This window comes from Aythya ferina, assembly GCF_964211825.1.
Source record: "Aythya ferina genome assembly, chromosome: 32".
In the NCBI taxonomy this organism is placed as follows: Eukaryota; Metazoa; Chordata; class Aves; order Anseriformes; family Anatidae; genus Aythya; species Aythya ferina.
Genome location: NC_140329.1, coordinates 1,735,535 through 1,761,127, shown reverse-complemented (window position 1 = coordinate 1,761,127; position 25,593 = coordinate 1,735,535). Strand labels below are relative to the sequence as shown.

General features: G+C 49.5%; 2 protein-coding genes across 2 annotated transcripts; one reads left to right on the top strand and one right to left on the bottom strand.

The window, feature by feature from the left end:
• Nucleotides 1-531: 531 nt before the first annotated feature.
• Nucleotides 532-25,184, top strand: LOC311425625 (olfactory receptor 14A16-like; the record flags this gene model as incomplete). The annotated part of the gene is made up of 2 exons (XM_084501566.1): nucleotides 532-833; nucleotides 24,911-25,184. The coding sequence occupies 2 exons, from the start codon at nucleotides 532-534 to the stop codon at nucleotides 25,182-25,184; spliced, it is 576 nt and encodes a 191-aa protein (XP_084357692.1).
• Nucleotides 14,235-15,068, bottom strand: LOC311425626 (olfactory receptor 11A1-like; the record flags this gene model as incomplete). The annotated part of the gene is made up of 1 exon (XM_084501567.1): nucleotides 14,235-15,068. One exon carries the CDS (start codon nucleotides 15,066-15,068, stop codon nucleotides 14,235-14,237), a length of 834 nt encoding a protein of 277 aa, XP_084357693.1.
• Nucleotides 25,185-25,593: the final 409 nt, after the last annotated feature.

Sequence of the window (25,593 nt, the reverse complement as noted above, 5' to 3'; positions counted from 1 at the left end):
TCATTCAGAGGGAGGTGAGGTACTGAAACATATTGCCCAGATAGGCTGTGAATGTCCTGTTCCTAGAGGTGTTCAGGACCAGGTTGGATGAGGTCCTGGGCATTGTGATCTAGTGGGTAGCATCCCTGCCCATGGCAAGGCGTCTGGAACTAGATTATCTGTAAGGTCTCTTCCAACCCGAGCCATTCTGTGATTCTATTCCTCTTTGTGTAAGAAGGGATTTCATATGACAAAATCTGAAAATAAAACCTTGCCCTCCTGCCATGTTCCTGTGTACTCCCTGCATTGGTCAGGACTGATTCCCTTGCGAGACCAGAACCAGAGCCTCCTGTTCCTCATTTGAGACTGAACCTCAAAAATGAAGCTCATGTCATGGAGCTAAACCAAAGATTCCAGCAGAGAAGCAAAAAGCATTTGAGTATGGCAGGGGAGGTCTAAAAGGAATGGCATAGGCTTCACTCAGAGAAACCTGTCCTAACATGTCGTTGTCTTTTACTACCTGTACAGATCTCCATACCCAACAGGCAGCACATGTCCAACAGCAGCTCCATCACCGAGTTCCTCCTCCTGCCATTCGCAGACACGAGGGAGCTGCAGCTCCTGCACTTTGTGCTCTTCCTGGGCATCTACCTGGCTGCCCTCCTGGGCAATGGCCTCATCCTCACTGCCGTAGCCTGTGACCACCACCTCCACACCCCCATGTACTTCTTTCTCCTCAACCTTGCCCTCCTCAACCTGGGCTGCATCTCCACCACTGTCCCCAAAGCCATGGCCAATGCTCTCTGGGACACCAGGGCCATTTCCTATGCAGGATGCGTTGCACAGGAATTTCTGTTTGTCTTTTTGATGTCATCAGACTGTTCCCTTCTTACCATCATGGCCTATGACTGCTACGTTGCCATCTGCAAGCCCCTGCACTATGGGAGCCTCCTGGACAGCAGAGCTTGTGCCCAGATGGAAGCAGCTGCCTGGGGTAATTGCTTTCTCAATGCTGTACTGTACACTGCCAATACATTTTCACTGCCCCTCTGCGGAGAAAATGCTGTGGACCAGTTCTTCTGTGAAATCCCCAAGATCCTCAAGCTCTCCTGCTCACATTCCTACCATAGGGATCTTGGACTTCTCATATTTAGTAGTTTTCTCTTCTTGGGTTGTTTTGTTTTCATTGTTCTCTCCTATGTTCAGATCTTCAGGACAGTGCAGAGGATGCCCTCTGAGCAGGGACGGCACAAAGCCTTTTCCACATGTGTCCCTCATATGGTTGTGGTCTCTTTGTTAATCACCACTGGCGTGTTTGCCTACCTGAAGCCCCCTTCTATCTTTTCCCCAGCCCTGGACCTGGTGGTGGCAGTTCTTTACTCTGTGGTTCCCCCAGCACTGAACCCCCTCATCTACAGCATGAGGATGCAAGCACTAAAGGATGCTATTGTGAAAGTGCTTTTATGGACATTTTTCAGGAATCATAAATGTCCCATATCTCTCCAAAGGTGACCCCCTGTATCCATTCAAACCTTGTGTTGCCTTCTTTTGCATTATTATATTTTGTCTTGTTTTCATATTTCATTATTTTTAACTGCTGGTGCTTCTGCTTTTCATCCCTGCCCACCCTCCCCCCAAATCCTTTCACTCCTACCACTGATATTGAGGAATGAACATGCATTGTGTCAGATGAAGCCCGTCCAAGCCTATTTAAAAGTGTGTATCAATGTGGACTTTCTTGTAGCAAAGTAATAGCTGTATATAAATTAAATGGGACTTTTTCACTTCCTGATGGCTGAGCTTGTTGTTTAAAGCTCAGTATTGGTGGCATCAACCAAAGGGAAAGTACAAAATCCCAGGTGGGAGCTGGTCTTGGAAATGTCTCGCTCCTTCCTCCTGTTGGGATCTGTGGCTTTGAGTGGGGCAGTGGTGCTGGGCCAGCCTAGAGACAGGCCTGTGGACAGGAGCCACAGCACTGTGGCAAGTTCCCACAAGGTCACCACCCCAAAACTACTGCCAGGCCCCAGCCAGGCCTGCCTCTCCCCTCAGTCACAGCAATGATCCCAGGGACCAAGAGACACCTGGGGCAGGATGTGAGGGTGCACCAGCCCCAGAGCTCCTGGGCACCATGGGCACCAGGACTCAGACCGATTTAAGGTACCACAGAAAAGTTCTCAGAAATGCTGCCAGGTATCACGTAACTACAGAATGTTTGAGGTTGGAAGGGAGCTCTGGAGGTTTCCTAGGCCAACCCCAAGCAGGATCAGCCTGAGCACGTTGTCCAACTCCATGTCCAAATGGGATCTGACTGCCTCCAGGGATCCTTCTCTATCAGGATCTTATGAGAGACATCTCAAGAGCCTTTCTGAAGACAAGGCAGACAATATACCCTTCTCTCCCCTCACTTACCAAGGCAGTCTTTTCATTGGAGAAGGCTATCAAGTTGGTAAGTCATAAGAAACCCTTGGTGAATCCATGTTGACCACTCCTGATCACTTTCTTGTCCTCCATGTGCTTGGAAATGTTTTCCAGGATTAGCTGCTCCATCACCTTCCCAGGAACTGAGGAGGGGCTATCTGTCCTCTAGTTTCCCATGTCCTTCTTCTTGCCTTCCTTGAAGACAGGGGTCATACTTGCCTTCCTCGGCTCTACTCTGGGCTTAAAAAGGAGGTTCAGGGGAGAACTTATCATACTCTACAATCACTGTAAATGGGGCTATAGTGAAGTTGGGGTTGGTCTGTTTTCCCAAACACCAAGTGATAAGACAAAAGTGATAAGACTTAAGTTCTGCCAGAGGAGGTTTAGGTTGGATATTAGGAACAATTTCTTCTCTGAAAGAGTTGTGAAGTATTGGAACAGGCTGCCAAGGGAAGTAGTTGAGTCATCATCCTTGGAGGTCTTTAAAAAACATGAAGATGTAGGGCTACATGATGTGTTTTAATGGTAGACTGGGCAGTGCTAGGTTAAAGGTTGGACTGGATAATCTTAGAGGTCATTTCCAACCTAAATGATTCTATGATTCACTGATAAGTCTGTGCTCTGGGCTTTTGGGTATTGTTTGGAGTCTGCCACTTGTGCCATAAAGATTTGGCTGGCTCATAAACAGGAAGGGTGTGTGAGGGAAGTCCTAGCACAGGACTGGCCATTGCTCGACAGCAAAGAGATAAAAGCAGGATGTATCCAACTTCTCTAACCTTGCTCTCTGCTCTGCTTAGCCCTGAGATATAAAGGTGAAATGTGCCAATATGTGCATGTCCTGGGAACATAATCTCCCTTCCAAGTGCTGGGAAAAAATGTATTTTTGGAAAGAGTTGCATTTTTTTTTTCTTTACATAAAGGGGGATGTCATCATCTTGTTGGTCCATGTACATGACCTATTTAAAAAAAAAAAAAAAAAGGTGAGAATTTGTGGACAAGCATAAGAAGTTCTGAAACTGAGGTCTTCTTACAAATTTATCACATTAAATTAAGGAATTTTCCACATACATTCAATTTGGCCTACAATGTCCTTCAGGACTTGATTCAGTTGCCCACAGAGATGTTGCTGCTGCCTCAAGGATGTCCTGGAACAGCTGAAGCACCCATTTGGGACTATGAGATATGACACAGGACCTTCTGTCTTTAAAAAAACATGTTCAAAGTCTCTTAGAAGACACTCAGAATTAATATCAGTTGGAGGTTGCTGGTATCATTTTATCTGTAGGTAGACAACTAAAAAAAACACACAGCAGAAAGAAGAGATTCTTAGATTCTTTCCTATAAGGATTATTAATTATTATTATTATTATTATTATTATTATTATTATTATTATTATTATTATTATTATTATTATTATTATTATTATTGAAGTCAGTCCTTTTAAGGAGACTCCTGGCATCTCCTTAATGAACCCCACAGGAATTGAAGACTTCGGGAGAATTACGTCCAAAACCTTGGCTTGTGAGGGAGTTTTGCATGTTGATTCGCCCTCTGCTGCCAAGTTCCTGAACTGCAGATCCTGAAGCAAGTCTCTGAAGAAGTAAAGGACAGAAGCAAGCCCCCAAAAGTTTGAGGGTGTTGGCCAACCCCGATGAGGGCCATCCCAGAAGAGACCACGAGGGAAATAACCAGACAAGGTGCCCATCCCTGGAGATGGTGGAAGAGGAAATCAGAGGCACTGGCTACAGGTGGAAAATCAAATGGAGAAGTTACTCTGAAAGCCCTTGATGTGTTTCACCAAGGGGGATGGCCAAGGCCTGAGCGCATCCCCTGGGAAGGGGGATCCTGCACTTCCTGGGCTGCTCGGGGCTCTGGCAAGGGCAGTGTGATGTGGGGGTGTGCAATTCCGAGTGTAGGACACTGGTAGGACACTTGCCAGGCTCTGTGGGGTTGAGGGGGTAACAAGGCCCTGGGGCAGTAAGGGACCAGTGTCCTCTGGTAAGCCTCAGTGGAAGAGGACGCAGCTGTAGCCCTAAGGACATCAGTTCCACTGGGGGCTCCAGCCCCACAATGGCCCTCTGCCATCCCCCTCCACAGCCTGTCCCAAATTTTCCTCTACCTGTGCTTGCATCCCTGCATACTATTACCACACACTCACTTTCCCAGCTCACTCTGACCCCATGATTGCCAAAGCTGTCCTAATTTCTCTCCATCCTTTCTGGCTTTATCTTGAAATAGAACTCTTTATTTTTCTGAGGATTTACCAATACCCGTGGTTTCCTCACAACACATCAGGCTTCTTCCAATGCCTGACCCTGTTGGTCCTCTATCAGCCAATACATGTATGTCCCAGACCCACATTTGCTTGAATTGTTTTTGTATTGAATCTCTACATTGCAGGCCAGAACTCCACATCATGCTTCTGGAATGGAAAAGGCCACACTAGATCAGGTATGCCTGTGAAGTGAATGTGGCCCATGGATAAATGTACACCTCTGAAGGCACATCTGCAAGCATCCGTGGCTGCTGGTAATTCCATGACAAAGTAGGTAAAGCTCTGAAGGGACTGTGGCTCATGAATAAGGCTGTGTTGGAACAGATACAACTCTAAAGGACTGTGGCTGGTGGACAAGCCCAGGCTGGAGCAGGGGTGAGGGGAGGAACTCATTGCAATGAGTCAGATTCTGCGGCCTGGTCTGTGCTGTGGTTTAACCCAGCAGGCAGATAAGCACCACACAACCATGTTCTGTAGGAGGTACCACTCGAACCAATAGCAGAGGAGCCTCACAAGGAGCAGTGCAAGTGCAGCAGTGACCTAACCTGAGCTGGCATTGGTGCCCTGTCACTCCATGTAACATATGTCTTCTCCTGTCCTTTGGGGCCACAGCAAGAGATAGAACCCAATTCATGGACTAAATGGACTCCTTGAACATTTTATGAAGATTTCAGAGAGGTGGCCCATAGACTAAGGGAATGATATCTGTGTTTTACTTGCGGGATGCTGATTAATGAAGACTTATTGGAAAGTCTGGGACCTGTCATGATATAAACGGTACAGAACAGGGGCTGGATATTGTCCTGGTTATGTCTTGGATGACTTTTTTGGCTCTTAACCCAGCTCAGATAGGTTGTTTTGTTCCTCCACAGAAGGACACAGAATGGATCAGTCAGAATTCCACCTGCATGCCTTGCACAGATGAGGCTTCAGTGCATTCATTTTGTGCGTGTACTGAGCTAAACCTGAGTGAGCACAAATGCCCTCAGCCTGTGTCCATTTCTCATGCTGTGGGGCATCTCAGATGAGTGCAGAGCAGGGCAATGCACTGCAGGGCTGGGGTGCCTTCCAGAATCTGGGAGAGGCAGCAGGTGCCAGAGGGACACCACAACCACTGCATGCCCTGCCTTTGGGTGTGCAAGGGAAAAACTTGTGTGTTCTTGCCTGTCTCCTGCATCACCTTCCCTTTCCTTCCCAGACTATGTCAGCAAATGTGCCAGAGGGACCAGAGAGCTTTCTGGAGACTTGGAATGACATCAAACCTGTCTTCCAGAAGAGGAGAAAAGAGGGTGGAAAGAATTATGGTTGGTCAGCCTCACCTCAGTCCCTCAGAAGGTGATGCTGCAAGTTTTTCCACAGCCACCTCCAGGCACTTGAAGCACAAAAACAGGGTTGCTGAACCCATAGGGGAGGGGAAAGAAAGGGACGCTGTCTACCTGCACCTTGGCCTGTCACTTTATCTCCCAGAGACTTCTCATAGCCTGATTGATGCTATGTGGACTTAACAAATGGATGAGGCTGTGGGTGAGAATTTGGCTGGACAATCAGGCCCAGGTGTCATCTGTGCTGCAAAGTTCTCCTGTCAGGCAGTTCCTAGCAGCATCCCTCAATGATCAGCACTTGGGCCAACACTGTTGAATGTCGTCATTAAGTCTCGGAATTACAGGATGGAGCACGCTTTCAGATCCTTTCTGGGTGGTGCCAAGCACAGAGGAGCCCTTGACCAACCGCATCTAGTTTAGGCTCCCTTGAGCAGGAAATCTGAAGAGGATGCCATTCAGGGGTCTCTTCCAACATGAGTTATTTTGTGATTCAATGACTTTCTCTACTGGAGAGCTCTCTGAAATCCTGAAAGGTAGAGTAAGAAGAAAAGAGAGGCAAAGGTGTATTGCTATGAACACAGTAGATCCTGTGAAGATGGTTTCCATATTTGAAGCAATGGTATGGTAGAAAATTTATTGATAAAATCCATTAAAATTTTTCCTTTTAATTGGGTCAAGTCCTGGCCCACAACCAGGTTGTGATGTGGGTATATTATTTGGAGGTCTGTTGTGCCTCAGAAACTTCAAATCCATTAAAACCATCTGGTCACCTCTGACTCTGGAGCACACAGGCCAGTGGCAGTAACATGGCTGGAGACAGGGCCTTTGAGGTGGCTTCTTCCTGAAGTAGCTGATTTGTCAGCCCTTGCCTCCTGGCTGACATCTGTGCTTTTCAACTTACACCTGCCAGCATCCCTGATAAGGCAGCAGAAGGCACCTGCTTGGCACACTGATTGTGAGATGCCCTCTGTCTGAGAGCCTGACAGGCCCTATGCAGGAAGAGGCCTTGGGTGTGGGTTTTATATCTACCTGAGAAGCTAAAAGGCCAGCAGCAGTTATATGGCTTGGAAGATCCTGGTGAGGTTTCTTCTGTCTGGTCAGGCCATAGGTCTCCAGAAGACTGATGGCTTCGGACACCTACTAAAAAAGGGGGTTGTGAATTATGGAGCTTTCTCTGGTGATGAGAAACAGCAGAAGAATGTCATAACTGCTACAAAGTGCTGTTTGGATGGTTCAGAGCGGGCATGAGGAGGAGCAAATGTCACTGAAAGGGTAGTGCCGTGGTGCTAGAGGTCACGCAGAAGTCTGTGGTCAGCTCATGCCATTGTGTTTCAAAGATGTGCCAGTGAGGGTGGGCAGACAACAGTGAAAATACGGAAATGCCAGGGTGAGAGCAAAGTGGAGAAGCAAGGCGGGTGCCTACAGCCTGCAGGGAAAAGTGGGAAGGGATAGGACAGTGCAGAGCAGCAACCCAATGGGGAGGCCAGCAGGTGTCATAGCATTGTCCTTCACACAGCATTACACACCCCACATCCTACTGCCCCAGGAAGAGCCCTGAGCCATGGGTGGGGGACAGGACTTCCCTGTCCAGGGGCTGGGGGCCAGGGCTTGGCCTTTCTGCTTCACTAAAAAAAACAAGGCCTTTACTCAGCATCAGAGTCTCCTGCCCAGTGCCTTTGCCTACCTGCAATCATGGCCTCCAATTGTCTGTTCTAACAAGTCCATGGGGAGGCCTTGTCAGTAATGACCCTCACTGGGGCCTATTAATAGTCCCAGACATTACAAAGTTTCCTTCTGACTTTAACTTCTCCTGCAGTTACATCATTCTCTTCTTACTACCTGAGGTTTATGGACTCAGCACCAAATGCACCATGGGGCGCATTACAATTCATCCATTTTCATCCAGTCTTCCAGATTAGTGAGGTTTCAAGAATGCAGTTTAAAGAGGAAGTTTTCAATGACCACTTTACAAAACAACATTTTCATATGTAAGCTTATTTAACTTAGTAGAATTCAGTAGTTGACATGGATCCAAAGTGTCTCCTAAGGAGGTCTGGATGGATAGGAAACGCATTCCCTTGAAGTCCTAGACTGTATGGATAACTTTGCTGCTCAGCTCTCCATCCCCACCACTTCTCTCATCAGCCACCATGACTTGCATCACTTTTAATTACACCAGACTTCTCCACTGAAGTCTGCAGGTGGATATTACAGCTTCTTTGCACCAGCTGCTGCCTCCTTACAAGAGGAAAGTAGATGCAAACAGTTTTTTCTTGTTATTTACATGTGTGCCTCTATTATCAATACTTAACAAAAAATACAGCAAAGAAACACATGTTAAAATAAATAAATAAATAAATAAATAAGTCCACAGCAATGAGCCATATCCAAGTTGAACCATGGACAGAGGATAAGTGTAAAAACAAACATCTGACTCAAATATATGGGAAATGGTAAATGAGAAATACAGCTACAGAGTTGTCTACATGGATGATGAGAGAGACTACCAAAAGACAGGCAAGTTGAATTCCTCTTAAGTCCCAAGAAGCAACTTGATGCATGAGAAGTATCTGAATGACCAAAGAGCAAGTGGAGGGAAACTCTGCAGAACAGCAGAAACTGCACATGTCCAGATAGTCTGCTGGAAAGGTGACTTCTGATATGGTCTCTTTAATCAGGCCAGCTGGAATTACCTGAAAGTCCTGCCTGACCAGAGTCATCTCCTTCTATGACCAGTGACCTGCCTGGGGGATGAGGGAAAGCCCATTGATGTAGTCTGCCTAGCCTTCAGCAAGGCCTTTGACACAGTCTCCCATAGTATTCTCCTGGAGAAGCTGGCAGCCCATGGCTTGGACAGGTACACTCTATGCTGGGTTAAAAGCTGGCTGGACGGATAGGCCCAGAGAGTAGTGGCGAATGAAGTGAAATCCAGCTGACGAGCAATCACCAGTGGTGTTCCCCAAGGGTTGATGTTGGGACCCATCTTCGTTAATACCTTTATTGATGATTTGGGTGTGGGAATTGAGTGCACCCTCAGTAAGTTTGCAGGTGACACCAAGTTGGGGGGAAGTGTCAAACTGCTGGAGTGCAGGAAGGCCCTGCAGGGGGACCTGGACAGTTTGGATTGATGGGCAGAGGCCAGTGGGATGAGGTTCACCGCGGCTGAGTGCCGGGTCCTGCCCTTTGTTCACAATAACCCCAATGCAAGGCTACAGGCTTGGGGCAGAGTGGCTCAAAAGCTGTGCAGAGGAAAGGGGTCTGGGGGTGTGGTCAAAACTTGCCTGAAGATGAGCTGGCAGTGTGCCAAGGTGGCCAAGAAGGCCAACAGCATCCTGGCTTGTATCAGGAGTAGCGTAACCAGCAGGACCAGGGAGGTGATCATCCCCCTGTACTCTGCTCTGGTGAGGCCGTACCTCGTGTACTCTGTTTAGTTTTGGGCTCCTCACTTCCAGAAGGACATCCAGGTGCTGGAGCGTGTCCAGAGAAGGGCTACAAACCTGGTGGAGGGCCTGGAAAATGAGGGCTATGAGGAGCAGCTGAGGGAACTGGGGTTGTTTAGTCTGGTGAAGAGGAGGCTCAGAGGAGACCTTGTTGCTCTCTACAGCTACCTGAAAGGAAGTAGTGAGAAGCTGAGTGTTGGCCTCTTCTCACAGGAAACTAGTGATAGGACTAGAGGGAAGGGCCTCAAATTTTACTGGGGGTGGGATTAGGTTAGAAATTAGGAGACGTTTCTTCTCAGAAAGAGTAGTCAGGCATTGGGACGGGTTGCCCAGGGAAATGGTGGAGTCACTGTCCCTGGAGGTGTTTAAGGAAAACCTGGACATGGTGCTTAGGAACACGGTTTAGTGGGTGACATTGGCAGTAGGGCAACAGTTGGATGAGCTGATCTTGGAGGCATTTTCCAACATTGACTGATGATTCTATGATTCTCTGACGGGGAAGATGAAATGCAGTGCTCAAGAGACAGAGTTCTGGCAATGCGACTACAGGGGAAGATCAGTATTTTTTCTCCTGCTGTAATAATCATCATATGATCGTTTTGGTTTCATGGGACACCTCAAATATTGTATTAGAAGTGTTCAATCATTTTAGCTGATTGAAGTGAAATTTTTGAAATTCTTAAAATAACTGTAGGCAATCTTCAGGCTTACACCAATAAAATGACAATTTTCTGTTGTGCATGGAGCCCTGATGTGACAAAACCCTCGCTGCCCAACCCTCGCTGATGGGCAAAGGAGCAGGGGCACCTTGCAGAGGAGTTGTGGTTGAGGAGCCAGGGCGAGCATCCCTTGTCCTGAGCTGAGGGCCAGCAGCATGAAGGGCTCCTGGAGAGTGACCATTACTTCCACCCTTACTGCCATGGTCTCAGGGCTCCTGCAGGTCTCCTCGAAAGGTAAGGTTGTCAGGAGCTCCTTCTCAAGGGGTGACACAGAGGCTGTCAGCTGTCCAAAGGTGCAAGTCGTGGGCTGTGGGGGAGGCTGGACAGGGCTTGTGGCTGCTGTGGGAGCTTGTGACTCGTGGGTCCTCATGCTAGGGCTACCCTGAGCCCTAGGGCTTGTCTGGGCATGGCTCAATGTGTCCTCATGATGGGGGACAAATCAGGGCCAGGTTTCCCTGGCAGCTGGGGCCTCTTTGGGATCTGCATCTTGGTGGAAAGTTGTCTAGTGTCTCAGAGACTGGTGTGGCCTGCAGCTCCCACAGGCCTCTCAGGAGTGTACCAGAAACCCTTCCCCTTGTACTGCTCTCCTTCAGGGGAACTCCATTCCTTGGGTGACGAGACACTGGAAAGCAGCCCTGCACAGAGGGATCTGGGGGTTTTGGTTGATAGCAAGCTGAATATGAGCCAGTAGTGTGCCCTGGCAGCCAGGAGGGCCAACCGTATCCTGGGATGCATCAAGCATGGCATTGCTAGTCAGTTGAGGGAGGTGATTGTCCCACTCTACCTTGCACTGTTGGGGCCTCACCTTGAGTACTGTGTGCAGGTCTGGGCACCACAGTACAGAAAGGATATGAAACTATTGGAGAGTGTCCAGAGAAGGGTCACAAAGATGGTGAAGGGCCTAGAGGGGAGGCGCAGCTGAGGTCACTTGGCCTGTTCAGCCTCGAAAGAGGAGGCTGAGGGGAGATCTCATCATGGTCTACAGCTCCCTCACGAGGGGGAGTGGAGCGGCAGGCACCCCTCTATTCTCTTTAGTGACCAGTGATAGGACCAGAGGGAATGGTGTCAAGCTGCGACAGGTGAGGTTCAGGCTGGATATCAGAAAGAGGTTCTTCACTGAGAGGTAGTTACACACTGGAACAGGCTCCCCAGATACAGAGTCACGGCACCAAGCTTGTCAGAGTTTAAGAAGCAATTGGACTGTGCACTTAGTCACATGGTCTAAAATTTTGGGCAGACCTGTGTGGTGCCAGGAGCTGGACTCTATGATCCGGCTGAGGGAGCTGGGACTGTTCAGCCTGGAGAAAAGGAGGTTCAGGGGCGACCTTATCGCTCTCTACAGGTACCTTAAAGGAGGCCCAAACTCTCTCCCCAAACTCCCTAGAAGCAACTGCATATATGAGAAGTATCTGAATGACCAAAGAGCAAGAGCAAGTGGACGGGAGCTCTGAAGAAGAATGGAAAATGCACGTCCACGTGTTCTGCTGGAAAGGTGATTTCCAGCATGGGCTGTTTCGTAAGGCCAGATGGAAATGCCTCAAAGACCTAGGAGATGAAGTGCAATGCATAGGAGAAATTCTGGCAATGCAAGTACAGGGGAAGATATATATACATATATATATATATATATATACACACATATTTGTATTATCTGCCTTTCTTGATGGGAATATTCACATCTTTCTGTCTGTATAGTGAAATATTTTTGTATAGCTACAGCTGTAACTACAGCTATATGTGCAAGTAAAGGTAAATGTATATACAGAGTTACATGTGTACACACAGATATCTGGGAGAGAGATGGGCAAGTGGCTGGGAATCATGGATTTTACATCACCTGAACTATCAGGAAACCAACCCAGAAGTGCTGGGAGCTGGGGAGAGGGGAGAGGTGGAGGAAGCTCCCAATTACATGGCTGGGAGGTGGGTTGTGATGCCATTCCTACTGCAGTGACCTGACTGCCTGGTGGCAGGCAGACACGGTGATATCATCGAGTGCATCACAAACCCCATGGGACAGAGGGGGCAGCTCAGGCAGGGGACAGCTCTGTTGAGCCACCATGTCTGGGCTGCTGCTGCTGAGGTCACCTCCTCACAACAGTGTGATGGGCCAGGAGCAGGCAGGCCTCAGGAGTCCGTCAAGAGCAGCAGCTGTGGAAGCTACAGGCAGATGCCTGGGCCCTGGGGAGGGCTGTCCTGCAGTGATGCCACCTGGACATGGGATGGGAGCCTTTGGGATGAGGCATGAGAAAGTGCTGGGTGTGACAGAGCACAGTGGGAGAAAGGAGCAGAGTACAGGCAGGGCTGTGAGGGACAGCAGTATCTCACGAGCCCTTGGTGGGCAGAGATGTGAGCAATGGCCAAATGGCACAGAGAGCTGGAGGGGAGCAGTGGGGACCCTCTGGGCATCAAGTCTAGCAAAGGCATCTGTGTCCAGGGAACCCATGTGTGATGCCAGTGAAGGTCCAAATGATGTAGGCAATGGTATCTGAACTATCAAATGAGTGGACAGGTACAGCAAACTAGGGATCAGCAGGGGAAATATAGTTAGAAAAAGTTGATAAGTGGGGAAGTGACTGTGGCTGAGAAAGGAAGGGATCAAAGTGGATTGAGGAGGAAGAATCCTGTGGAAGAGGAGAGGAGGGGATGCACGTGGGCAGCTGCATGTGGACAGGGGGCTGGTCAGGGCTGGTCTGTCCAGACGCCGTGCCCAGTCGCTAGGCTCTGTCCTACCTTCTTATTCAGCTCTGGTGATGGCTGTTTGCTGAATACTCTTGGTGTGTTGGAGGTGAATGTATGTGCCTGCTTTGCTGGCCAAGCTCAGGTGGGGCTGGTCAGAGGAGGAGGAGGAGAGCAGGAACTGAAGAGAGCCAGAGTTGGAGCTGCCAAATGGGGAACAGCTCAGAGCCTGGGTAGGACATCGGGGTGGTTCCAAACACCACGCCCACACTCAGGGAGCCATGGGTGCATCTGTGCCCATGGGTAAGTGCTGCAGGGGATGCATGGAGTGCTCATGACCTTCACAGCAGAGCAGGCTGAGGTGAGGAAGGGGGTGGGGCCAGGTGTGTTGCTCATGGCTCTGTGTGCTAGTGGTGGCGTGGTGGCTGTGAAAGTGCTATTCCCTGTTGGAGTTGGTCTGTGTCTGGTTGGCTGTGCCCATGCCTTGTGTACACATCTTTGTGTGTGGATGAGATGTGTGTTTGTGTGTTTGGACATGCATATTTGTGTGTGTTTGTGTGTATTTACTTGTGTGCACCAGACTGTTGAGATTTCTGGGGCAATTTCTCCAGGTTCCTAACTAAGAAGTTAGGCTGTATCTTAGGACTGAAGGACATTTTTGAGGGTCCCATGGACATGGAGATGGTGAACAGGGCATCAGGGTGTCCTCTATAATCTCCCAGCTCCTGTGGAGAATGCAGAGGCTTCCAGCAGTCCCAGGAGAGGGCGCATCCTTCCAGTGTTTATGGCTTCACTCCAGTGCTCCAGGTGGACCCAAGCTGAGGACTTACTGAGGACTTTTGGTCTTAGGTTCAGCACGCATGTTGGGGGAAATATTAAATAAAGGGAAATATATCATTATTCAAAAGCATCCATGAAACTCTAGTATGGTGGGTTGACCTTGGCTGGCCACCAGGTGCACAGTGGGTCACTCTCTGAGTCCTGTCCACAGCAGAAGAAGGGGAGAAGAGGAGAAAGCTCATGTGTCCAGATCAGGACAGGGAAATCGCTTACCAGTTACTACCATGGACACAACAGACACGGGTGGTCCTCCAAGGGTAAATGATCTAGAAATGGGAGGTATCTATCTCCACCTCCCTACAAGAAGGTGACGATAAGATCAGAGGTGCAGCTGATATCAGAGGAGCATTGAACAGTTCATTAAGAAGGGAAAAGCAAACCCACAACATTTTTCACAATCTGTCTATATAAAGCAGTATTTCTCACCAAGAAGCTCTCTCATTCATTCCTATCACTCTGCAAGCAGGCTCAAAGGCACAGACTTCTAAAGATACATACAGTACATGGCACTTGCCTTTGTGAAAGACCCACAGGTAGCCTGTGCCAAGGGTCACTCACCTACTATGATCTCTGTATGCAGACCACAGCTTTCCTAAGGCCTTTGCTCAGGGCCTCCCTGACCTCCCTGTTCCTCAGGCTGTAAATGAGGGGATTGACCAGGGGCGTGAGGATAGTGTAGAAGAAGGAGAGCACTTTGTTGAGTTGCCTTAGCGAGACTGATCGGGACATCATATAGACAATGATGAGGGTGCCATAGAAAACAGTGATGACAGTGAGGTGAGAGGAGCAAGTGGAAAAGGCCTTCTGCCTGCTCACTCTGGATGGGATTCTCAGGATGGCAGCTATGATGCACACATAGGAGGCCAGCATAAACAAGAAAGGGAAAACCAGATCTAGGAGAGACAGCATAAAAGTTACAAGCGTGACCACTCTGGTTTCACTGCAGGAGAGCTCTAGCAGTGGGATAAGGTCACAGAAGAAGTGGTCAATTGCCTTGGGGCCACAGAACTTCAGCTGAGATAAGAGGTATATGACTACAGCAGACAGCAGAAAACCCATTAACCAAGATCCAGCTGCCATCTGGATACAGACCTTCCAGGTCATGAAGCTTGCATAGAGCAGGGGCTGGCAGATGGCCAAGTATCGATCATAGGACATGGCTGCCAGCAGGTAACACTCAGATGTTACAAAGGAGCCAAAGAAGTAGAACTGAGTAATACAGCCATGAGCAGAGATGGTCCCGTCCCCCGTCAGGAAGCTGGCCAGCAGCCGGGGCAGGATGGTGGAGCTGTAGCAGGTCTCCAAGGAGGACAGGTTGACCAGGAAGAAGTACATGGGGGTGTGCAGATGCTGCACTGCCACCACCAGCACGATGATGAGGATGTTCCCAGCCATGGTGACTGAGTAGATCATGAATGTCAGGAAGAAAAGTGGTGACTGGAGTTCAGGGACATTTCCCAGTCCCAGCAGCAGAAAATCCATTGGTGATGTCCAATTGTCAATCTGTCCTTCCCCCATGCAGTGTTTTTTATCTTTCTTTTCTCACTTGCCAGGAAGGAGACCTGTGAGAAAGAATACTTCTGTGTTAAATTTAAGAAAGTGTTGTGGTTTAATCTGGCAGGCAGCTAAGCACCACACAGCCATTTGCTCACTTCTCCCTGCCAGTGGAATGGGGTTAAAAAAAAGTGAAACTCATTAAAGTTCATGGGTTGAGACAAAGACAGTTTAATAGGAACAAAAAGGGGGAGGGGAAAAAAAATCACAAAACAAGTGATGCACAACGCAATTGGTCAATACCAGCAGACTGCTGCCCAGCCAGTCTCAGAGCAACAGTAGCTCCCCGGCTAACTCCCCCCTAGTTTTATTTTTGAGTGTGATATTATACAGTATAGAATATCCCTTTGGGCAGTTTGGATCATCTGTCCCTCCCAGATTCTTGTGCACTCCCAGCCTCCCCACTAGCAGGGCAGTGTGAGGAGACAAAAAAATCCTTGACTCTGAGCAAGCACTACTCAGCAGAAACTAAAATATCAGTGAGGCATCAATATTTTTCCTCCTAAATCTGAAGCACGGCACCAAAATTCTCTCTCTCCCAGCTGAAAACAGGACAGAGAGAGTTATGGTGGACTTCACAGCTAAAAAAAATAAAGCAAAAAGTACCAAATACAGATTTTTTGTATAGAGAGAGAGAGGAGAGGAGAAAGTTTCAAGAGGGGACTTAGGTAATCTGCCTCCATGCACACCCTCCCCAAATGCTTCCCCATCCAAGCCAAGGTGGGTAAGTACCTCAGGGCTGGCTCCAACACCCCCAGCCCACCTCTAACTCAGCACTGCCATCTCAGCATCTCTTCTGCTTGGTACTGGGGCTCAGGATGTCTAGGAGAAGGTGGGAAGACACACAGCAAAGGACAGGACTGAGACTGAGGTCTCCAAAACTTACCCTGTGCAGACACCCAGCAGCAAAACAACCACCAGCCTGACTCAGGACATCCAGCACTCACCTGAAGTCCTCAGCATGAAGCGGTGAATTCTCCACTCTTGGTGCCTGGGAATGAAGACCAAGGCCAGGGTCTCACCAGGGTCTCTCTGCCTCTTCCTCACCATGTCCTTCTTTTCCCTTCCCTTCCCTGATTTTTCTGCCAAGCTGGCCCCAGGATTCACACCTTGCTTTGTCCTTGTTTTCTCCTCCCAGCACCTCCTGTGGTGGGTCTCCAGCAGCATCCCATGCCCCCTGCTCTGTGCAGTGTTCTGGGGTTTATAGCAACAACAACTCTCTGGAGGTTCCTTCTATAGCTCTGCTCTCCCCAGGGACTGCAGAGAGGGAGCATTGCTTGATGTGCTCTCAAAGGAGGCTGAAACTTCTGAACTGCTGGAAAGTCTGTAAACTTCTCAAGCAGTGTCTCCCTTTCTCCGGTCCCTGAGCCCTTTGAAGTCTGAGTCAGGCTCCTCCAGAAGCTAAATGGAGGCAGGGCAATCATCAAGACTCATCCATACTCACCACACAATGTCAGAAGAGTTCCCAAGAGTAAGATGTTGCAATTGCCAGCACAAGGTGTGCACATTGCATATTGACACAGGCACTTTTCATACTTTTGGCAGTGCTGGTGCATAGCAGACCTTCCCGTATGTACCCCAACTCTCACAGCATTATCTCTGCTTCCAGTTGCCCCTTTGCGAAGCTGAGAATCACCTCAGCTTCACAAAGAATAAAGAATACCTGAGATAGCCCTGTGTTCTATCCTTCAAACGTCTTGGTCCTTTCAAAGGCCCATGACCATCAGAAATGGTCCCACTGATACATGTCATAGGATGAAAGGATAATTCAGGTTGGAAAGGACTTCCAGAGGTCAACTTCTGCCAGCTGGATCTCATCCTCCTGCTTGGAAGCACTACTGGTGGCTTTATCTCCTTGACAGTCCCCTGGCCATTCTCTGCTGTTGTTTTCCTCCTCTCCAACGCTCTCTTTTCTCCAGGCTGAGTAAGCTGAGCAACCTCATTAGGCCAGGAAGAGCTGGACAGGTGAGAGGAGGGATGGGGAGAGATCAGATGGGAGCTGACCTTGTCTAGAAGTTGCCTCAAATACTGGTGTTCATCTCATCCAAGACAACGTTGGGACTATGGGTACCCTAATTCATGCTCATTATGCAGAACCACATGTCCATGGTTTCCTGGTGCACCACCTGGCCTGAGCAGTGACTGAAGAAGGATTGCTGCTGTACACTTCCCATCTCTTAATATCATTGCACTTCCTGAAGGGTGGGTTGGAAAGCAAGGCTGGGATCCCAGGTCAGGGTTTGCATTGGTGGAAGCATGACCCAGCAGCCATGTGAGCTTCCTGCTCTCCTGCTGTACTTGTATGCAGCACATATCCTTGAGACAGTCAGACAGCCTCTCCCAACCCATGTGCTGGCCCTTACCCTAGAGATCACCCCCAGACAAGGTTCTTCAGCTTAGGTCCTTCTGGAAGACTGAAGGGAAGCTGAGGCCACAGGAAGTCCCAGAAGAGAATCACAGAATCATAGAATGGCTTGGGTTGGAAGGGACTTTAAAGAACACCTAGTTCCAACCCCCCTGCCATGGGCAGTGATGCCACCCGCTAGAACACGTTGCTCAGGGCCTCATGCAACCTGGTCTTGAACACCTCCAGGGATGGGGCATCCACAACTTCTCTGGGCAACCTGTTCCAGTGCCTCACTGTGAAGAATTTCCTCCTAATCTCTACTTTAAATCTCCCACTTTTAGTCTAATATCATCCCCCTTTGTCCTATCATTGGCTGCATGAGGAGAAGGTCACTCCCCATCTTTTTTATAAGCCCACTTTAAAATTTGAAAAGCTGCAATGAGGTCACCCCTGATCCTTCCCTTCTTCAGGCTGAGCATTCCCAGCTCTCTCGGCCTTACTTCATAGGAGAGGTTTTCCAGCCTACTGACCAACTTCGTGGCTCTCCTCTGGACCCATTCTAACAGATCAACATTCTTCTTGTCCTGGGGACCCCAGACATGGATGCAGTACTCTAAATGGGGCCTCACAAGAGCAGAATAGTTTCTCATAGATGGTTCCTGTAGTGTGGTGGTGACAGCAATGCTGAGTACAACTTCCAGATCAGTCTCATATCCAATAATTTTATCATACCATAAGCCAGTGTTACACATTACAGCAAAATAATAATCTTAAACCAGCCCCCCAAAAGTGATAAACAACACTGCAAGGAACACACAGTTGGTAATGTGCTATCGAACATAATTCAGAGACCAAACACAACTACAATCCTGAGATCCACAAAAAATCAACATCGTTTTCAACAAATAATAAGCTTATAACAATTTAATTTTAACATGCTCTGGGCAGATCTGTCATTATTTCTACCCTTTGGGGCCTACCTTATGTGCCAAAGGGAGTGTTGTGGTTTAACCTGGCAGGCAGCTCAGCACCGCATAGCCGTTTGCTGCACACCCTACCAGTGGGATGGGGGAGAGAATTGAAGGGGAAAAAAAGATAAAATCTCCTGGGTTGAGATAAAGACTGTTTAATAGGAGAGCAAATAAAGGGAAATAATAATAATAAAGATGTTATTGTTGTTGTTGTTGATGATGCTGATGATAGTAGAACGCAAAAAGCAAGTGATGCACAGTGTAATTGCTCACCACCTGCTGACCAATGCACAGCCCACTCCAGGCCATGGCAGCTGCTGGTCAGAGCCGAGCCATTGGGCGATGCTGGTTGTGCCTCTGTGAGAGCAGATTTAAATAGGGAAAAACCTGCTGGGAAACAGTAGCTGGGAGAGAGAGGAGTGAGAACCAGTCCTGCAGACACCAAGGTCAGGAGGTGCTCCAGACACCAGAAGTTCCCACACAGCCCATGGGTCCCACGGTGGAGCAGATCTCCACACTGCAGCCCATGGAGGAGACCCCGGTGGAGCAGGTAGATTTGGCCTGAAGGAAGCTGCAGCCCATGGAGAGCTACTGCTGAAGAAAACTCCAAATCCTGGGACCCCAAACTACCACACAAAAAAATGTTTACTTCCTCTTTTCCTCTGGGGAGGGGTTGTGATGGAGTAGTGTGGAGGAGATCACCTGCGTAGCACGGTAAATACACCACAGTAGGGGTGTAATACATACACCATAAATGTTTGTTCATTGTCTTTTGTATTATAAAAACAAGGAGTTCTGTTTTAGGAGCGGGAGTTGCAAAAGTTTCCTGCTGAAGTAAGGAGATGTATAATGCTTAGCTAGACACTATGAAAATTCCTTTGCTTAATGTAACAAAAAGAGAACCCTCTCCCCTTCTCTCCTTCTGCATCTCAGTAGCCTCTTTTGTTTAGAAAACACTGCTGCAAAGTTCATGTAACCATCTCCTGATAAGTTGCTAAATTAGTGTATCAACATCTTGCCTTCCTGTCCCACGCTGGGCCAACATGACCAAATAAAGAAAGAAGTTGAACCACAACGCTGAGGAAGACTACGGCCTTCATCTTCACGACCACCAGAGGGACAGAGACGACCCCCTAGCAACAGTGTGCACAGTCGCAGAATACACCAGGATGTGCTGCGTAATCCTGAAATCACCAAGATATAAAAAGGGACCCTGGGGGGGGTGTAGTGCGCGCCGTTGGCGGAGCCGAGACTCCCCAGCCGCCCAGCGCTGTTTTGCTTGCTGTTGCTTACTCAATAAATTCATTTCTATTATTAATGCAATGCTCTCTGAAAATTAATTAAGGGGGCGACTTATAACAGGGGTATGTGAAAGGTTCAGAACTAGGGCCGTGGCACTCAAGAGATGGCATCTCAGCACTCAGGACATGCTCTGCCAGCTTGGCCACACAAATGGGAATGAAGAGAGATTCCCCTGAATGAGAGCAGTAGAAGAGGAAGGCTTGATTTCCAACACAGGCATTTCTGGTGCACTCCTGAGAAGCCTGTGGGAGCTGCAGGCCACACCAGGCCCTGGGACACTGGCCATCTTTCCAAACAGAGCCAGATCCCAAAGAGACACCACCTCCCAGGGACACCTGGCCCTGGATTGTACCCCATAGCAAGGAGACATGCCTAGAGATGCCCTAGGGATAAGGGCATCTCTAGCATCAGGACCCAGGAGTCCTGGCTGCCACATTGTCCCCTGAGCTCAGAGGAACACTCAGGCAGGGCTCTCACAGCAGCCAGAAGCCTTGCCCAGCCTCCCTCCAAAGCCCAGGACTTGCAGCTTTGGACAGCTGACAGATCCTGGGCCACCCCTTTGGAAGGGGCTCCTGACACCCTTACCTTTGGAGGAGACGTACAGGAGCACTGGAAACAGGGAAGTCAGGACAGAGGTGATGGTCACCCATCCATGCAGCACCCTCCATCTCACTTGCTGCTGGCCCTCATCTCAGGAAAAGGGATGCCCGCCCTGGCTCCTCAACCACAACTCCTCTGCAAGGTGCACCTGCTCCTCCGCCCGTCAGTGAGGGTCACCCACTGCAAGCTTGCTGCCTGCTGACCCCACTCCTGGCCACAGAAGGACAGCGGTGGGGAGCACGCAAGCAGTGCCCAGCAGGGACCAGGCCTTGCAGGGAAGTGCTGGCACTGCTGCTGCTCCGGTGCTTATATTCTGGTGATGCAGGGCATCCTCCTGTGACATCCGCATGTGTCATTGAAGACCTGTGAGTTCAGCAGCAAGGAGACAGGACAGCCTGGGAGAGTGATGAGAGATTTCCCTTCTTGTCCTGAGAAACTGTCACCTCCGTTCTGCCCGGTTCTTTTCCAGCGTTTCCTTACAAATCCACCAGGAACATCTCCAAATGGTGACAAAGGCCATGGAATATAGGAAGTGGAGTGAAGGAACCTGGGATGCAGCAGCCCCTCAGTATACCTGAATTCCTCTTCACTGCATGTCGCTCCCTTGCAGGAGTAGGATGTGCTATATGGAGGGAATTGCAGCACATGCCAGGGCCTTCCATCCCAGATATCACATGGGGCTCTGAGATTTCAGAAGGCCTCAGCACCATCCCCTGGTCTGCCATGCAGGAGGCAGAGGTGGTACACGAAGGAATGGCAAATGTACTCCCTGATTATTATTGCTGCTTGTCTATTCTGAAGAATCTGCCCCCATCCAGCACAGCACCCCAAGCTGAGGTATCTGTCCCCCCACACTTCAGCAGCTCTTCCATCAATGTCCCAGCCCTGTGACAGCAGGCGGGGATCCAGCTCCTCCTGCCTGTGCCCCAGGCTGAGGGCATTGGGGCACATCTGGGCTGCAGCACCTCAGCTGTGGCACAAGGGCCAAACTCAGGCTTGTCCCAGACCTTGTGCCAAGAGCCTGGGCATGAAGAGGCTTTCCTTCACAGCAGAGACCTACTGCTGTGGATGGCAGATGACCACAGGAGTATCTGAGCAGCTCTTTCCTGTCCTTTATTTCCTCTAATTAGCTGCACTGCTTCAGTTATCAACATTAGTGAGATATCTCACTTTCAGGTGCCTTTATTGAGGACACCTCAATGGAGGCCAAAGGAATTCAGCCCCTGTGGTTATGAGGAATGCTACGGGGGATCCGAGCACCCAACTACTCCAGGACTAGAAATGCAGGATAAGATGCTTCAATTTTTCTCCTGTTAATGGCTTCCTTCTGCAGGGAAAGAGGAGATTCTGTCCCTGTCCATAAATTGGTGTCCTGCATAATGATGGACAAGGAGAGGTGATTCTCATTCTGAACACTTATTTACAATAGGAAAAAAAAACACTGTTGTCAATAAGAGTGTGTACCCATGTGAGGGAAGAAACTCCAGGGATTCCTTCAGGCTGCTTCCCATCAGCTTCCCCTGCAGCAGCAGGGCCATGTGCAGGAAGCCTGGTGGGGGGGCAGAGAGACAGCTCTGCCCAGGAGCAGCTCCTGTGCACAGTGCAGCAGAGCTGGGGGCACTGCCTGCAGAGACACAGTGCTTAAAGGCAGGCAGAAGTGGCAGGATGCCCAGAGCTCCCTGCGGGAGAAGATTTCCCAGCCCTGCACCCAGTAAGTCTCTGGCTGGAGGGCAATGCAGCCACAGTTCCTGGAGGCAGGAGAAGCCGGGGGTGCAGGCAGGGGTGTCCAGGGCTGTGGTGCAGAGCAGGGTCCCTGCTGTGCCCCAGGGGCTGTGAGCTGGGGCAGGGCCTCTGCCGCCTGCCAGGCTCAGCACTCAGCCTGCCCGGGGAGCTGCCCAGGGTCCTGCAGGGAGAAGCTGCGGGTGGAAGGAGCCCCCCAGCAGGGCAGGGTCCTACTGCTGGCGGGAGGCTGCTGCCTGGGGCAGCCTGCTCCACAGCGCAAGCAGGATGTATCGAAGAGGATATTGCAAGAATAAGGATCAGAGAGGGGTTTTCGGCTTCACTCTCAGATTTCCTGAGCCTTTTGAGTTTTCAGTTTTCTTTTCTTTGGCTCAGTGATAAGAGCAATAGATCTGATATTTCCAAGGAGATTCTGAGAGTCCTAAGCCAAGAAGAGACTTGCAGTCCTAAGCCATCACGAGGAGGTTTACATGGACCCCCAGCAAGTCCGGTTCCTGTGGTAGATTGCTGCCTGCGGCAGGCTGCTCACAGCTCCACAGCACCACCAGTGGTTTCCGAGGAGACTTTGCAAGAGGAGAGTCAGGGCAGGTGTTAGCTGCTTCAGGCTCAGCTTTCCTGAGTTACTGCTTTCATTTTTTTTTCTTCTTTGGCTTAGTGGGAGTAGAAATAGACTCTGCTATTTCCAAGAGAAATCAGAGTCTCCTCAGCCTTCAAAAATAGGATTACACAGACTGCACAAGTCCCCTTCCTATCTGTCTGCTCATAAAAAGCTTCGCCACCACATGGGCAGTGTCAAAAGGGTCTGTGTGACCTGGACCTAGTGAGCTGCCCCTGGGCAGAGCCCTGCTGCCAGGAGGTGTCTGCAGGGCAGAGCTGAGCACCCAGCAGGTGGGATGGGGGCTGTGAGCTGCAGGCAGGAGGTGGGGGGCACTTCCCTACCATCCGTGCCCTGCTGATGCCTTCCCCATAAAAACTCCTTGGCTTTTTTTCTCATCTAACAATAATGTCATGAGTTTCTTTGGACTCACTAGAGTTTTGGGGATGAGAATTCAGATACAGCTCAAAAACTGATGATGATGTTCTCTCAGATGCGTCCATGAATAAAAGGCATCCATGTTCCCTCCTAACTGTTGGGTCTTGGGGAAATGCTGTGTGTGGAGAAGAAGCTGACTCTCCTTTCAGGACATCACATCTAAGGAAATTTAACTCTTTACATGGGGCTTCTGCTGGGCTGCAGGCAGCCCTCCACAAGAGCACAGCTCTGCCCTAGCAGCTCTGTGTTATCTAGCAGCCCCATGGAGAAGACACAGCAGTCCTAACGCCATACAAATGCCGCTGAATCATTGTATATGGGCAGCTGCTATGACCCTCTGTGACGGTCATGAAGAGCAGAGAGCTGAGATCCTCCTCAGGTACGATGAGATGGGTGAGGGGTTAAGAGATCTGCCCTTTGAACCTGGATTCCTCTGCTCTCAGAAGCATCCAGGTTCTTTTCAGGGGAACACCTGAGTGTGACCGTCCTCCAGAGGTGCCCGCACAGGGCAGCTGGGAATAGGACTGACGGATACCCCAGCTGTCCTCACTCTGCCCTAAGGGAAAGTCTCTTTGCCTAGCAGGACCCCAAGATTTTACTTGGTGAGTATTACAAGCGCCAAGCATTTGTGCCTTAAATACACTCCTCAGGTGTAGGGGGGGGCAAGTGTAAAGTAACAAACCAAAGCACTATGCACAAAGCCCTGCTCTGCAGTTGGGTGAATTTTGAGAAAAATGCTCCAAAACTCCTTGTTACATCAAACACGATTCATTTGAGACCACCTCATGTTCCATTTACTTACTGTTCTAGTACAGACTTGTCTCCTGCAGAGTCTCTTGCCCCCCATAGAACAATCAGGCAGCATCACTTTGAGATCAAGTAGAGGACCAGTCTTCCCAAAAGCAGAGGCATTTTTTTATGGTTTCTACAAAACAATAGGCTAGGTTTACCTCACAGAGGTCTACCCTAACATTTTAATTCTCTTTCCTCCTTGAACAGGCCTCCTTATCTAGAGGAGCAGATTCCAGTTTCCAGGAGGATCAGATGTCCAACAGCAGCTCTATCACCGAGTTCCTCCTGCTGCCATTCACGGACACGTGGGAGCTGCAGCTCCTGCACTTCGCGCTCTTCCTGGGCATCTACCTGGCTGCCCTCCTGGGCAACGGCCTCATCCTCACCGCCGTAGCCTGCGACCACTGATTCCACACCCCCATGTACTTCTTCCTCCTCAATATTGCCCTCCTCGACCTGGGCTGCATCTCCACCACTCTCCCCAAAGCCATGGCCAATGCTCTCTGGGACACCAGGGCCATTTCCTATGCAGGCTGCACAGGTCTTTCTGATTGTCTTCTTATTTTCAGCAGAGCATTCTCTTCTTACTGTCATATCCTATGACCGCTATGTTGCCCCTGAACTATGGCAGCTTCCTGGGCAGCAGAGCTTGTGCCCAGATGGCTGCAGCTGCCTGGGGCAGTGGGGTTCTTTATTCTCTGTTGCACACTGCCAATACATTTTCCCTGCCCCTTTGCCAAGGCAATGCTGTGGACCAGTTCTTCTGTGAAATCCCCCAGATCCTCAAGCTCTCCTGCTCAGACTCCTACCTCAGGGAAATTGGGCTTCTCACATTTAGTGTTTTTGTGTTTTTGGAGTGTTTTGTTTTCATTCTTTTCTCCTATGTGCAGATTTTCAGGGCTGTGCTGAGGATACCCTCTGAGCAGGGACAGCACAAAGCCTTTTCCACGTGCCTCCCTCACCTGGCTGTAGTCTTCCTGTTTCTCAGCACAGGCATATTTGCCTACCTGAAGCCCCCCTCCATCTCCTCACCATCCCTGAACCTGGTGATGACTGTCCTGTACTCGGTGATGCCCCCAGCAGTGAACCCCCTCATCTACAGCATGAGGAACCAGGAGCTCATGAATGCCATTAGGAAAGTGATGTCATGGAGATATTTAAAGATGTGCTGAGGAAACTGGCTGGACCTTTTTGCAGCTATAAACTGCTTCTTTTCTTCTTCAGATTAATTAGAGTTTATGTAATGATAGGGCAAGCTGTCTTAACTTCTGGATGGATTTGATTTGTTTTTCATTTCCCCTTGTGATATTGTTTTCCGCAAAGAAATGCTGTTCTTCATCCCCTTGTACCAACATATCTTTTGTGACCCTGAGGCTTTGCATAAACGAGGAGCCAGACTCTCTGTGTATTTAAACAAAATAAATGAAGCCACAGCTTCTTTGTCTGCAACCCGCTCTCAGCTGATCAGGAAGTAATGAGACCAGCAAACCCTTTCTGGCTGCAGCAGCTCGGGCCTGGCTGCCCTGGCCCTGGCATAGCAGGAGCTACCTGAGAAACCCCAGGGATGGCACGGAGGGGCTG